This window comes from Schistocerca serialis, chromosome 3, assembly GCF_023864345.2.
Source record: "Schistocerca serialis cubense isolate TAMUIC-IGC-003099 chromosome 3, iqSchSeri2.2, whole genome shotgun sequence".
In the NCBI taxonomy this organism is placed as follows: domain Eukaryota; kingdom Metazoa; phylum Arthropoda; class Insecta; order Orthoptera; family Acrididae; genus Schistocerca; species Schistocerca serialis.
Genome location: NC_064640.1, coordinates 273,590,825 through 273,604,168, shown reverse-complemented (window position 1 = coordinate 273,604,168; position 13,344 = coordinate 273,590,825). Strand labels below are relative to the sequence as shown.

The 13,344-nt window shown below is 43.9% G+C and overlaps 1 protein-coding gene across 1 annotated transcript in view; it reads left to right on the top strand.

The window, feature by feature from the left end:
- The window catches only part of LOC126470049 (uncharacterized), a 68,574-nt gene that overhangs the window by 25,065 nt on the left and 30,165 nt on the right, over positions 1-13,344 (top strand). The window contains exon 3 of the mRNA XM_050097550.1: positions 11,674-11,902. Coding sequence (XP_049953507.1) covers positions 11,674-11,902 — 229 coding nt within the window. The remainder of the gene's footprint in view (positions 1-11,673; positions 11,903-13,344) is intronic.

Genomic DNA, 13,344 nt, shown 5'->3' with positions numbered 1-13,344 from the left:
AAACAGCGAAATTGTGACACACCAGCTTCTCTTTAAATATAAAGACAACTTGCCTGGTTGCAGACATTTACTGCGCTGCTTGTACATCCATGGTATATACATAACACTTTCCTGCTTCTGTTGCCTTGTTATCATTTGATGTCTCCTGTCTTGCCTTCTTTTTCTTCATCTGCGAGCATTGTACTGACTCCCTTAAATATTATGTAACTGGTCAGAAAGACAGATATCCCATTTGTCTTTCTTTCAACAGACTAAAGCAGTGTTATATTCCTGTATTTCTTTTAAAAATTAATATTTTCTAACAGCTGGTTCATTATTATTGCTAATGCAATCACTTACGAACACTGTGTATGAATTACCAAATGTGGCTTCAAATAAAGCTCGCAAAAAGATGCTCATCGATAATTTGATGCCAACTTAGGAATTTTATGTAAAAATTTATTAACATTTTCTTTCAGTGTATTACTTTCTTCATTCAGTTCACTTCCTATTTTAAAATAATTATCCTCTTTTAATCTGTTTAACCCACCTGCTGACTGACCTCTCACAAATTCCTAAGTTAGAGGAACATTCCTTTACACAATTAAAACATCATCTTATACTTTTAAACTGTACTGAAAACTACATTTCCTTCTTGATTCTCCTACTTTGGTTTTTTATTTAACTTCTTTCCTGTGAACAAGGGTAGCAACGCACACTGTCTGATGTTCCCATTTCATAATTGGCCAGAATGTATGAAATATTGAAGAAAACATTCCATCATTATTTTATTTTCAATAGAATTTTGATGAGTATCGTGGATCCATTTTCTTATGTTCTCTTGTTTACCAATTTGTTCTCCTTTTTTCTTACCGTCAGTACTTTATTAATCTTTGTCTTTCATCCTAGAAATTTTAGATTCATTTCTTTTCCATATAGAAGGATATGCTATATCTTTGTTAGTATGCTTTCTTGTTATTCCATTACTTTTATTCATGGGTTCTTGCTCCACAACATTATTCGGGAAGTTTAAATTTTTAGCATGGCTTTCCCTTTGATTTTGAATACCTAACACCACTTCTTTATAACAGCTGCAACTGACTGAAAATTGTAATTTTTTATATTTCATGGTTTCTGAAGTCTTATTCTTTTTTTAGACTTTTTGGGACCAACTTTCTTCCTCTGTTTTTATGTTGAGCTTAGATCATCTACTTCTGAGCCTTCAGATTCCTCTGTTATAGTAAGTTCATAACTTGTACTTGAATCTGTAAAATCACTGCCTTCTAGATTATTTACATTTAAGTTAGTAGGTGCTGGAGGTTCATTTACTGTTCGGAATGATACTGGTGGTACACTTGGAATGTCAGATAATTGTTTGGGTCATTTTCAGTATTATAATTCTCCTAGATTCATACTTTCTTACATGTGTTTGACTTCCCTGCAATATCAAGAGAAATCTCCAGAAAATTCACTGATTATATGTAAAATTTATATACTGGGCACTTCTAGACCAATCTAGAAATACTGTAAGCCTGTAACATGTTATTATCTACATGCACTGAGAGTATCTACAGAAAGTAAGTTAGGGTTTGGTACAATAAGATGGAGAGAGAATAACATAATCCAAAACTAAGCTAACATTTTTGTTTTATAATGCACCTACACTTGATTGTTTTCATATTGAGGACAACGTACTTCATTATTTATGTTTGCAATGTTTTTGGATGGCCTGTTTAATCTTCTGTATACAACTAATCACTAGAACAGTTAATAACTTAATGTGTGTTAATCGCTACAATGTAACACTCTTAAATTGCACAAAAAGAATGTCATAAATCTCGCCAACAAACCATAAATGAGTATTACATTGGCACAATGGTGAAAGAAGTGCAGTAAATTTCGAGGCAGAAACAATCTTCTGAGATACGTTAAAGTATCAATGTTACAAGATATGAGGTTTTGATACTTTGCTATAAAAGACCTCAGCATACCTGTATTGAGATATGGGATTTCTCATCTTATGCAGGACACATTTCTAAAGATCTGGAATCATGTAACTAAAACTTGATAATTTTTTTGTTACAAGGTTTTGCTGTCTTAACAGCAGAAATGGTGTTGTAGTTTCTTTGAAAAAGATGCAGCAGATTTCTTTCCCCAACTTCCCTAATCTGAAGTTGGGCTCTGCCTCCAGTGACCTTATTAATGCAGCATTACACATGATCTTCTTTTCTCAGCCTTTCAGGTCAAGACTCACAAGACAACTTTGCACAATAATTGTACACTTCCGTATTAAGGTGGGCTTCGGTGCAAAGCTAATTACAGATACACGTTTCGTTTGATGAAACTTTGTCTGAATGCATTGTTTACCTCATAGTTGTAGTCCTAAATGGTCAAAAGGTTCCTCAAGCCATCATGGATAAAATCTCACAGTCTTGTTGAAGCAGACTCATGTTGCAAAGGGAGCAACAGGGACTGGTACTGATGAACAGTAAACAGTTGTTAAAAAGCTCTATCCTATTGCAATGTACCATCTCATGTCCCATATATACTGTTTAGTAGTAGTGACTCTTTCTCAGGTGTAATATTACTCAGTTGCATTCTATGGCAAGAGCACTCAGTGGTAGTGGTCTCATGCATATTTTAAAATGAGTTTAATATTCTATTATATTTTGACAAAGGCTTCCACTGTGTTAAGTGATGGTTGGGCTTCTATTTCATATCTCAGTGGGATAAAGTTGGACGAGGTTTAAAATTTTGTTGTCTAAAATGCTGGAAAAAAGGTTAAAGCATTTTCACTTGGTGGGTACCTCTCTGTCTGTCAGTCTGTGTTTCTCACCATTTCTCTAAAACTTCCAGTTGCCTGTATTGCCTAAGTATATTACAGCAGGATATGCCTGATGGTGTTATGTCCTGCTTTGTTTACTACATCCTAGTGTGCAACTGCACCTCTTAAGATTAGTATTTTCATCACATCACCGTGTTCTGTAGTTTAATCAGTGACAGATAAACAACATACTATTTCATCACGTGCAAAAAGTCATCACTCCCTTCCACTTCAAGAGAATATAAGCAAGATACGGCAGGATATGGTTTACTGAAGTACTATAACCACCTCTGCTACTTATAGCAGCATTGTCTATAGCAAAGAATTAACCCCAAGCTCTCACATTCAGTATGACATACTGAAAAAAAGAAAGGGGGGGGGGGGGTGTCACCTATAGGTGACATGGCCATAACACTGTGTAACACTGCCTCTAGTGGGGATATTGATTGTTACATTTCAACCTCCGTTCCAGATAGTTCTAGATCTATTTTCTATGGGAGTGAGATCAGGTGATTTAGTGAGCAAGTTGAGGTGCGATAAGGTTTATGAGTGCTTGTCAGAATAGGAACTTAATTGTGCAGGGCTGTGAATATGGTTGTTGTCCACAATGTATTCATCATGATTACGTGGAAGGAATGGCATCAGCTGATCAGTGATTATGTTAAAATAAATATCCTGATCCATGTCCACTGACCGAGTGAGGTGGCGCAGTGGCTAGCACACTGGACTCGCATTTGGGTGGACGACTGTTCAATCCCACGTCCGGCCATCCTGATTTAGGTTTTCTGTGATTTACCTAAATTGCTCAGGCAAATGCTGGGATGGCTCCTTGAAAGGGCATGGCCAACTTCCTTCCCCACCCTTCCCTAATCCGATGAGACCGATGACCTTGCTGTTTGGCCTCTTCCCCCAAACTACCCAACCCAACCCCATGTTCACTGTAACCAAAATCTTTTTACCAAAATTGCAGTACAAAAAACACACCTAAAACTTCATAGAACTACCTCCAACTAAATCCTCCATATATGATGGTGGGTCTAATGAAAACCTTAAATATTTTTTTAAATATTATTTATTTTGCAGAAGTGGTACAAAGCTGTATCACTTTTCAAGATAATCTCCCCCACGCTCAATGCAAGTTCTCCAGCACTTGCAAAGTGCATAAATACCTTTAGAAAAAAAATTCTTTCGGTAGTCCGCGCAACCAGTTGTGCACTGTGTGGCGTACCTCTTCATCAGAACGGAACTTCTTTCTTCCCATTGCGTCCTTGAGTCATCCAAACATATGGAAATCACTTGGGGGCAAGGTGTGGTGAGTATGGTGGATAAGGAAGACACTCAAAATGCAGGTCTGTGATTGTTGCAACTGTTGTACGGGCAGTGTGGGGCCTTGAATTGTCATGTTGCAAAAGGACACCTGTGACAGCAATCCATGTCGCTTTGATTTGATTGCAGGCCGCAGATGATTTTTAGGAGATTTGGTGATGAGGAATGGTGCCATTCCTTGCTCGCTCTCTTTGTTTCTGGTTGTTGGAAGTGAACCCAGGTTTCGTACCCAGTAACGATTCTTGCAAGGAAGCCATCACCTTCTCGTTCAAAGTGCCGAAGAAGTTCTTCACAAGCATCAACACCTCATTCTCTCATTTCAGGAGTCAATTGCCGTGGCACCCATCCTGCAGACACTTTGTGAAACTGGAGTACATCATGCACAATATGGTGTGCTGACCCATGACTAATCTGTAAACATGCTGCAATGTCATTCAGTCCCCCCAGGGGATCCACAACTCTTTTGTGGATACGTGCGTAGCGAGCACGGGGCCCCAGGCTAATGTGGCCTTCCTTCCTTTCCGGGCTGCATACCTTCCCTTTCCGCATCCTTCCCCGTCCCCTGTCTTCGCCCCCCCCTCACCTCTGGCTCTTTCCTTCCCTTTCTCCCCCTCTGGGAATACGGTTTGTGCCTACGTCCGGAGACGGACGCTTGTAAATGTACCGCATTCTTAGCCTTCCTTGCTTGTATGTCTTCTTCCTTCCTTTGTCCTTCTCTTTTCCTTACCTCTTCTCTTTACCCTTTTCTCCGCTGCGGCGTTTGAGACCCCCTCTTCTTTCCTTTCCCTTTCTCTTTCTTCCTCCCTGTGTGTGTCTGAAGGCCGACCCACGCACTTCCGTGCATAGCCGGTGACGGGGTAACGCGTAATTCCCCGCCCCGGGTAGACAGGTAGGACACGTACGTACCCCCTGGTAAAGGCCAGGCCCAGGGAGGGGTGATTACCCGAGCTGATACCTTCCGAAAGTGCCGATTGGTCCCTCCGTCCGTTTGTCGGGAGGTGTGACCTGAGGTGTGAACAATCACCTAAGGCGGGAGTGCCCTCAGAGAGGGCCCCCAGAAGGGAGGAGCGCGCCATCGGAGACGCCGGTAATCATGGGGGATTCTTCCGCAATGGTTTCCTCACCTTCCACTATGTCTGCTCACAAACGTAAGTTCACTGAGTCTCGGCCACAGACGGTTCTTCCATCGTTGCCACAGTTCCTTGTTGTTCCTCGGTCTGACGAAGGTCAAGACTTTTCCACGGTCAACCCTTTCATTATTCAGAAAGGTGTCGACGCAATTGCGGGTCCTGTAAAGTCTTGTTCCAGATTACGGAATGGCACCCTGTTGTTAGAAACACACAGTGCCCTCCAGGCTCAAAAATTGCTGCGTACTTCTCTGCTCCACACCTTCCCTGTCCGGGTGGAACCGCACCGTACCTTAAATTCCTCGCGTGGAGTCGTTTATACACGCTCCCTCGATGGATTGTCTGACGAAGAAATTCAGCACTACCTGTCTGACCAGGGCGTCACGACTGTTCATCGGGTTATGAAAAGGGTTGACTCGAACATCATTCCAACCCGCACTGTCTTCTTGACATTTGACAAAGTTCAACTCCCATCAAAAATCAAAGCAGGCTATGAGATAATTTCCGTTCGCCCTTATGTCCCAAACCCTACGCGTTGCTATCGATGTCAGCGGTTCAATCACACCAGCCAGTCCTGTTCCAATCCAGCCAAATGTGTTACGTGTGGCAAGGATGCCCATGAGGGTGCTTGTCCACCTCCATCCCCTCGCTGCATCAACTGTATGGGTGACCACGCTGCTTCCTCTCAAGATTGCCCTGTTTTTAAGGACGAAAAGCTGATCCAGGAAATAAGAGTGAAGGAAAAGGTGTCGACCTTTGCTGCTCGAAAGTTACTCGCCAGTCGCCAGCCCACCGTGCCTCAGAAAGGAAAATACAGCGCTGTCCTTGCTTCTCCTCGGCCAACAAAGGAGGCAGCCACGCAGACTTGCGACCTCACATTTAGTACCACGGTCGTCAGATCGGCCAGCGCAAAGATCGCCCGTTCAACCTCACCACTTTCGCCTGCCCACTCTATGGCTCACCCTTCGTCGGGTTCTGCTAAATCTCGAGCCCAAAAGTCAGACGCCAAGTCTTCGAAAAAAGAGCATTCTCGTGAAGAGTTTTTACGTACTGCAACTTCACAACCATCGGTTCCTCCTTCATCTAAACATCTTACCTCCAAGAAGGCTACGAAGAAACACAGTTCCTCTCCTTCTCCGCCAAGGCGTGTCCCATCTACAGCACCACCTGGCGGAAATCGCCCTCGGCCATCTTCTGTGTCGCCGAGGCGCACTGCAGGTGGCCGGTCAACTGGCCGATCGTTGGTGGCAGGAGCTGCTCCTGTCCAACCTATGGATCAGGATCTTCTGCCTTCGACTGAATGCCATTCCATGCTGTCAGTCGCAAGCTCTGAGCAGTCGTTGAGTTAACAGCACCCTTGGTCACGTTCCTCCATTTTCTGTTCACCCTATGTCCATTATCCACTGGAATATCCGCGGCATTCGCGCCAAGCGGGATGAATTGTCGATCCTCTTACGATCCTACTCGCCGGTCATCTTCTGTCTTCAGGAAACAAAGCTGCGTCCCCATGACCACTTTGTTCTCCCTCATTTTCAGTCCGTCCGATATGACCTCCCCTCTGTTGAAGGCACTCCAGCCCATGGAGGACTCATGATTCTGTTCCATGATACTCTCCATTATCACCCAATCGCCTTAAACACTTCCTTCCAAGCTGTCGCCGTCCGTCTTTCCCTTTCTGGATACACGTTCTCTCTTTGTACGGTATACATTCCATCTGGCGAAGAGTTCTCGGGCTTCCAGCCGGGTGACGGTGTCTTCAAACAGCGACGTTTCGACGAGTGACATACTCATCATCTTCGCCAGAAGATGATGAGTATGTCACTCGTCGAAACGTCGCTGTTTGAAGACACCGTCACCCGGCTGGAAGCCCGAGAACTCTTCGCCAGCTGTATACGCCGGGAAAGCATACACTCACATATGCATTCCATCGTCTACACCAATGGCACGAGCTGATCTCCTTCATCTTCTTGATCAGCTTCCACCCCCCTATTTGCTGGTTGGGGACTTCAATGCCCACCACCCGCTTTGGGGATCTCCACATCCTTGTCCACGTGGCTCACTATTGCTAGACGTCTTCCACCAAGCGGATCTAGTCTGCCTCAACACTGGGGTCCCCACATTTTTGTCTGCCTCCACGGCAAATTTATCTCATTTGGACCTTGCGGTCGGTACTGTTCCGCTAGCTCGGCGCTTCGAATGGTTCGCCCTTGATGATACACACTCGAGTGACCACTTTCCATGTGTTCTTCGACTGCAGCCTCAACTGCCATATATGCGCTCGCGACGCTGGAAGTTTGCCCAAGCCGATTGGACACTTTTTTCGTCTCTAGCGACATTCGATGACCGTCGCTTTCCCAGCGTCGACGATGAGGTCACACATTTTACCGACGTTATTCTCACAGCTGCGGAACGTTCAATACCACGCACCTCCGAATTGCCCCGGCGCCCCCCAGTTCCTTGGTGGAACGAGGCATGCTGTGACGCAATACGTGAGCGGCGACGTGCTCTTCGCATTTTCCGTCACCATCCAACTTTGGCCAACTGTATCCGATATAAGCAGCTCCGTGCGTGATGCCGTCGCGTCATCCGCGATAGCAAGAAGGCAAGCTGGAAATTCTTTATTAGCTCATTTAACACCTTCACTCCCTCCTCGGAAGTTTGGAGTCTGCTTCGACGGTTCTCAGGCGCGCCTAGTTTCTTCCCGGTCTCTGGGCTCACTGTCGCGCATGATACCTTAGTGGACCCCGTCGCAATTTCTAACTCATTGGGTCAGCACTTTGCTGAGATTTCGAGCTCTTCAAATTACCCGCCAGCGTTTCTCCCGAAGAAACGTGCAGCGGAAGTGCGACATCTTGCTTTCTCCTCTCAAAATCGCGAAAGCTACAATACTGTTTTCTCCATGCGCGAACTCCAACATGCACTCTCTTCTTCTCGCTCCTCCGCCCCAGGACCGGATGGTATCCATGTCCAAATATTGCTGCATTTATCAACCCATAGCCTGCGTTACCTCCTTCGCCTTTATAATCGAATTTGGACCGACAGTACCTTTCCCAGGCGATGGCGGGAAGCTATTGTCGTTCCCATTCCGAAACCTGGAAAGGACAAACATCTCCCCTCTAGCTATCTCCCCATTTCTCTCACGAGTAGTGTCTGTAAGGTTTTGGAGCGTATGGTGAATTACCGTTTAGCTTGGTGGCTGCAATCCCACAGTCTTTTAACACCAGTCCAATGCGGATTCCGAAAGCATCGTTCTGCCGTTGACCATCTTGTTGCTCTCTCCACTTATATCATGAACAATTTTCTCCGGAAACGCCAAACGGTAGCAATATTTTTTGATCTGGAGAGAGCATACGATACCTGTTGGAGGACAGGCATCCTCCGCACACTGTTCTCTTGGGGCTTCCGAGGCCGGCTGCCCCTTTTTCTTCGCGAATTTATGGCAGAGCGCACATTTAGGGTGCGGGTGAACACTACTCTCTCCCGTACTTTCTCCCAAGAAAACGGGGTACCCCAGGGCTCCGTGCTGAGTGTTGTACTGTTTGCCATCGCCATTAATCCAATTATGGATTGTCTCCTTCCTGATGTCTCGGGCTCCCTCTTTGTGGACGATTTTGCGATCTACTACAGCTCTCAACGGACCAGCCTTCTTGAAAGACGTCTTCAAGGATGTCTCGATCGCCTCCACTCGTGGAGCATCGAAACCGGCTTCCGTTTCTCACCCAGTAAGACCGTTTGTGTTAATTTTTGGCGACGTAAGGAGTTTCTTCCGCCCTCCTTACATCTAGGTCCTGTCAACCTTCCGTTTTCCGACGTCGCTAAATTCTTGGGTCTTATGTTTGACAGAAAACTGTGCTGGTCCTCCCACGTTTCCTATCTTTCGGCTCGCTGTCTGCGTTCCCTTAACACCCTCCGTGTCCTGAATGGTACCTCTTGGGGAGCGGACCGAGTGGTCCTTCTCCGCCTCTATCGCGCCTTAGTGCGCTCGAAATTGGATTATGGAAGCATAGTCTACTCCTCTGCTCGGCCGTCTATTCTTCGGCGTCTCGACTCTATCCACCACCGTGGATTACGTTTAGTGTCTGGAGCTTTTTACACCAGCCCTGTGGAAAGCCTTTATGCTGAGACTGCTGAACCTCCGCTGTCCAATCGGCGGGCAGTCCTTCTGAGTCGTTATGCTAGCCATCTGTCTTCCATGCCTGCTAATCCAGCCCATGACCTTTTTTTCGACGCCTCCTTTGATGTCGGGTATGCAGGCCGCTCCTCCTCCCTACTACCCCCGGGAGTCCGCTTCCGTCAACTGCTCCATTCTCTTTCCTTCTGCTTTCCTAAAACCTTCTTGACAACTTGGGGTACAGCACCACCTTGGCTCCGTCCCCGGATCGACTTGCTCAGAGACCTATGTCAATTTCCCAAGGATGGTACCCCTACACTTGTTTACCGTCGGGCATTTGCTGCTCTATGTGCACAAATGACGGAAGCCACATTTATTTACACCGATGGCTCGAAAACATCGTTAGGTGTAGGGAGTGCCTATATTGTTGGCGACACCCCAAATCACTTTCGGCTTCCAGACCAGTGTTCGGTTTATACTGCGGAGCTTTACGCTGTTCTCCAGGCTGTCCACTACATCCGCCGCCATCAGCGGATACAGTACGTAATCTGCTCAGATTCTCTCAGCTCTCTCCTAAGTCTCCAAGCTCTTTACCCTGTGCACCCTCTGGTCCACCGGATTCAGGACTGTCTGCGCTTGCTCCACCTGGGGGGCGTCTCAGTGGCGTTCCTCTGGCTCCCGGGACACGCTGGTATCTGTGGAAATGAGGCGGCCGATATAGCGGCCAAGGCTGCAGTCTCTCTTCCTCGGCCAGCTATTCAGTCTCTTCCGTTTACCGATCTACGGAGCGGTTTATGTCGCCAAGTTGCTCATTTATGGCATGCGCATTGGTCAACACTTCCCCATAATAAATTGCAGGAAGTGAAAGCCCTTCCTTGCGCTTGGACCTCTTCCTCCCGAACGCGTCGTCGGGAGGAGGTAATTTTAGCTAGACTCCGGATAGGGCACTGTCTTTTTAGTCATCGACATCTTTTAAGCGGTGATCCTACCCCACTGTGTCCCCACTGCTCTCAGCTGTGGACGGTCAGACACCTTTTAATTGAATGCCCCTATTTTAATCCGTTACGCTCCCGTCTACAGCTATCGCCTGATCTGTCGTCGATTTTAGCAGATGACACGCGCTCGGCTGACCGCGTTCTACAGTTTATTCGTGACAGTGAAATGACGTCAGTCATTTGAAGCTTTTTTTGGGGGACAACCAACCCCTTTCTATAGTGGATTTTTAAGCATTCCTTCTGCCTTTAGTTTCTCAAATTTTATGACTTTGTTCCCATTGCTGCTGATTTTAAATTTCGTTCTTTTCCTGTTTTCTACGTCACGAGCTGGGCGCTAATGACCATAGAAGTTTTGCGCCCTAAAACCACAAAAAAAAAAAAAAAAAAGTCATTCAGTGTCACTCGGCTGTTTTCCTTCACTATGGCTTCAACTGCTGCAATGTTCTTGTGGAGTCACAACTCATTGTGCCTGACCTGGACGAGGAGCATCTTCCACTGAAGTCACACCATTTGCGAACTTCCTACTCCACTCGTAGACTTGCTGCTGTGACAAACGTGCATCACCGTGCTGAACCTTCATTTGTCAATGAATTTCAGTAGGTTTCACACCTTCACTATGCAAAAACCGAATCACAGAACGCTGTTCTTCCCTGGTGCAAGTTGCAAGTGGGGTGGCCATTTTTATACTGATACTGTGATGGTATGTGTGCATCTGCACTATGCTGCCATCTACAGGCCATTCTGCATGCTGTTTGTAGCACGCTTATCAACTTACAGGACAATGGCGCGAAATTTCGATTTGTTTTTACAAATTTAAGGTTTTCATTTGACTCACCCTCATACTGCAGACCAAATGCCTCATTGGGCCATTGATGCACTCAGTGTCTTGCATCATTTGAAAAGAGGCAAAATTAGTACTCATTAGACCGCTCTACAGTCCCTCAGTCTGCGACTGTCCAGTTTCTGTGTTGTTTGGCCCACTGAATACATCCTCCTTCGTGTGATTCTGTGAGCAATAGTGTTTTGGAAGGTACTCAGCTCCAAATGTCAACTGCATGCAATTCGCTTCTCAATGTTCACTGAGGTATCTGTTTGAGGTAACTAACTATATAATTGTCAATGCGGCTCACTTTTGAATGTCTTTACTGACTTAAATTGTGTTTTTTTCTGTTTTGATATTCTTAATTGATGTTTAAAATATGATTGTCAATGTTTATGTCGAAATAACTAGATTCTAAACCTTTGGTATTAGTATAGTAAAGTACATTTGCTAAATCTCCATGCTGATCATTCATTTTTATTTTTGGACAGAAAAGTACTATTTACATGCGTCAGACCAAGAGCACCAAACTAAGCAGAGCCCACTTGAAGAGTGTGTTTGTTGCAAATGATTTGGAATATAATTTAGGCCATCTAACACCACCTTCATTCAATTTGCTTGAAGGACCAGAAATTTTTGTCCAGCTGGATTCAACCGATAATCTTGAAGAAATGGTTTATTCTAATGAAGAATTAGAGCAATTTCAACCAAAAATAGCAGGTAATTACGTAGCTTCCTACTGTAATATGCAGTTATGAGTTTGGAAAATATGCTCAGATATTTAAAATCAGAATGTACTGTGATTGTACTGACATTTTGTTCCGTTTTGACCTCTTTGGTGTATCTCAATCTGTTCAGTAGTACATGATGTTTATTTTTGTATTATGACATTAATAAAAAAGAACTGAGTGTTCAGTTCCAGCTTGTGTTTGTGAAGCAAGAGGAGGAAGATTAGGGCTTAACATCTCACATATGGCTTGTTGTCCGTATTAGATGAAATATAAGTAGACACAAGCATATTTTAATTTACAATGGTAACCAATTGATGGCCCTCCAACAAGTGGTCGGACCACTCTTTATTTAGTAGAAAGCAAGTGGTAGCCATTGCCAGGTGGTCCTGTCTTATTCAAGTTACATTTGGGCTCATTACATTGTTCTACAAGGGTTCTAGTTCTGGGATAAAAGATTGTGATTCTGTATGAATGTTTAATGAGAAAGTCAGACCTGAAATAAAAATTTCGTTATTGGGGATAGATTTCCAGTAATTCGAACATTTATGTCATAAAAAAGCCATTATTTGTGACTAAAAGAGAGAAAAATTGTAAATAATAGTTGGCAATATTAATTCTGCATTTATGACAAATGTTTTAATATTTAGATGTTGTTACTCATTTCTAGTTTGTGTACAGTTACAAACATGCATTTCAACAAACCTAAACTCATAGTCACTGTTGGTCTCAAGGGTTACTGTTTAAAGTGATTTTTGGTTTTTATGCAAGAAGTTACAGAGGAGGAAGGGAGTAAATACAAATGTCTTTGTATAGTATTACTTAAAGTGTGTACTGATATATTTTTGATTTTTCTAGAAATACCTTGTCAGCACTACTGTTGATATAGTCGCGACAATTTTTTATATCTGTGAGGAATTTGCATTTGCAAGAAATAGAGAGAATTTCACCCTTTATAAAGAAGGCTGTCAAACATAATTTTGGAATAGCCGTTGGAAATCAGGAAAAATAATGGCCCCACATAAATGTTTCTCAACTTGTTGTTGTAAATTAATAAACTGGTAGAAAGGGAAAGAAAAAGCTTTGTTATTTCCTACACTTATGGTATGAAGAGAACCAGAAGACCATATCTCAGGTGGTTTTTTTTTCTGTGTCGAATATTCATGGATTTGCAAGGATGGAATTGAATTTATTTATTTATTTATTTATTTGCCTGTAAACAACTTTTGTGTTGTATTATAAGGCATCATCAGTGTATACATAATTATACAAAAGTTAACATATATAAATGTGGACATTCTGTTGGGCATGTGTAAGTACTTTAAGTTTGTATAGACTGGGGACTAAGTACTTTATACTCACTAAAGTACTGTCTGTGAGAAGTTTAATTGCTTGAACCTAAATACATCCAATAGATTTTTTCCATCAGACGAA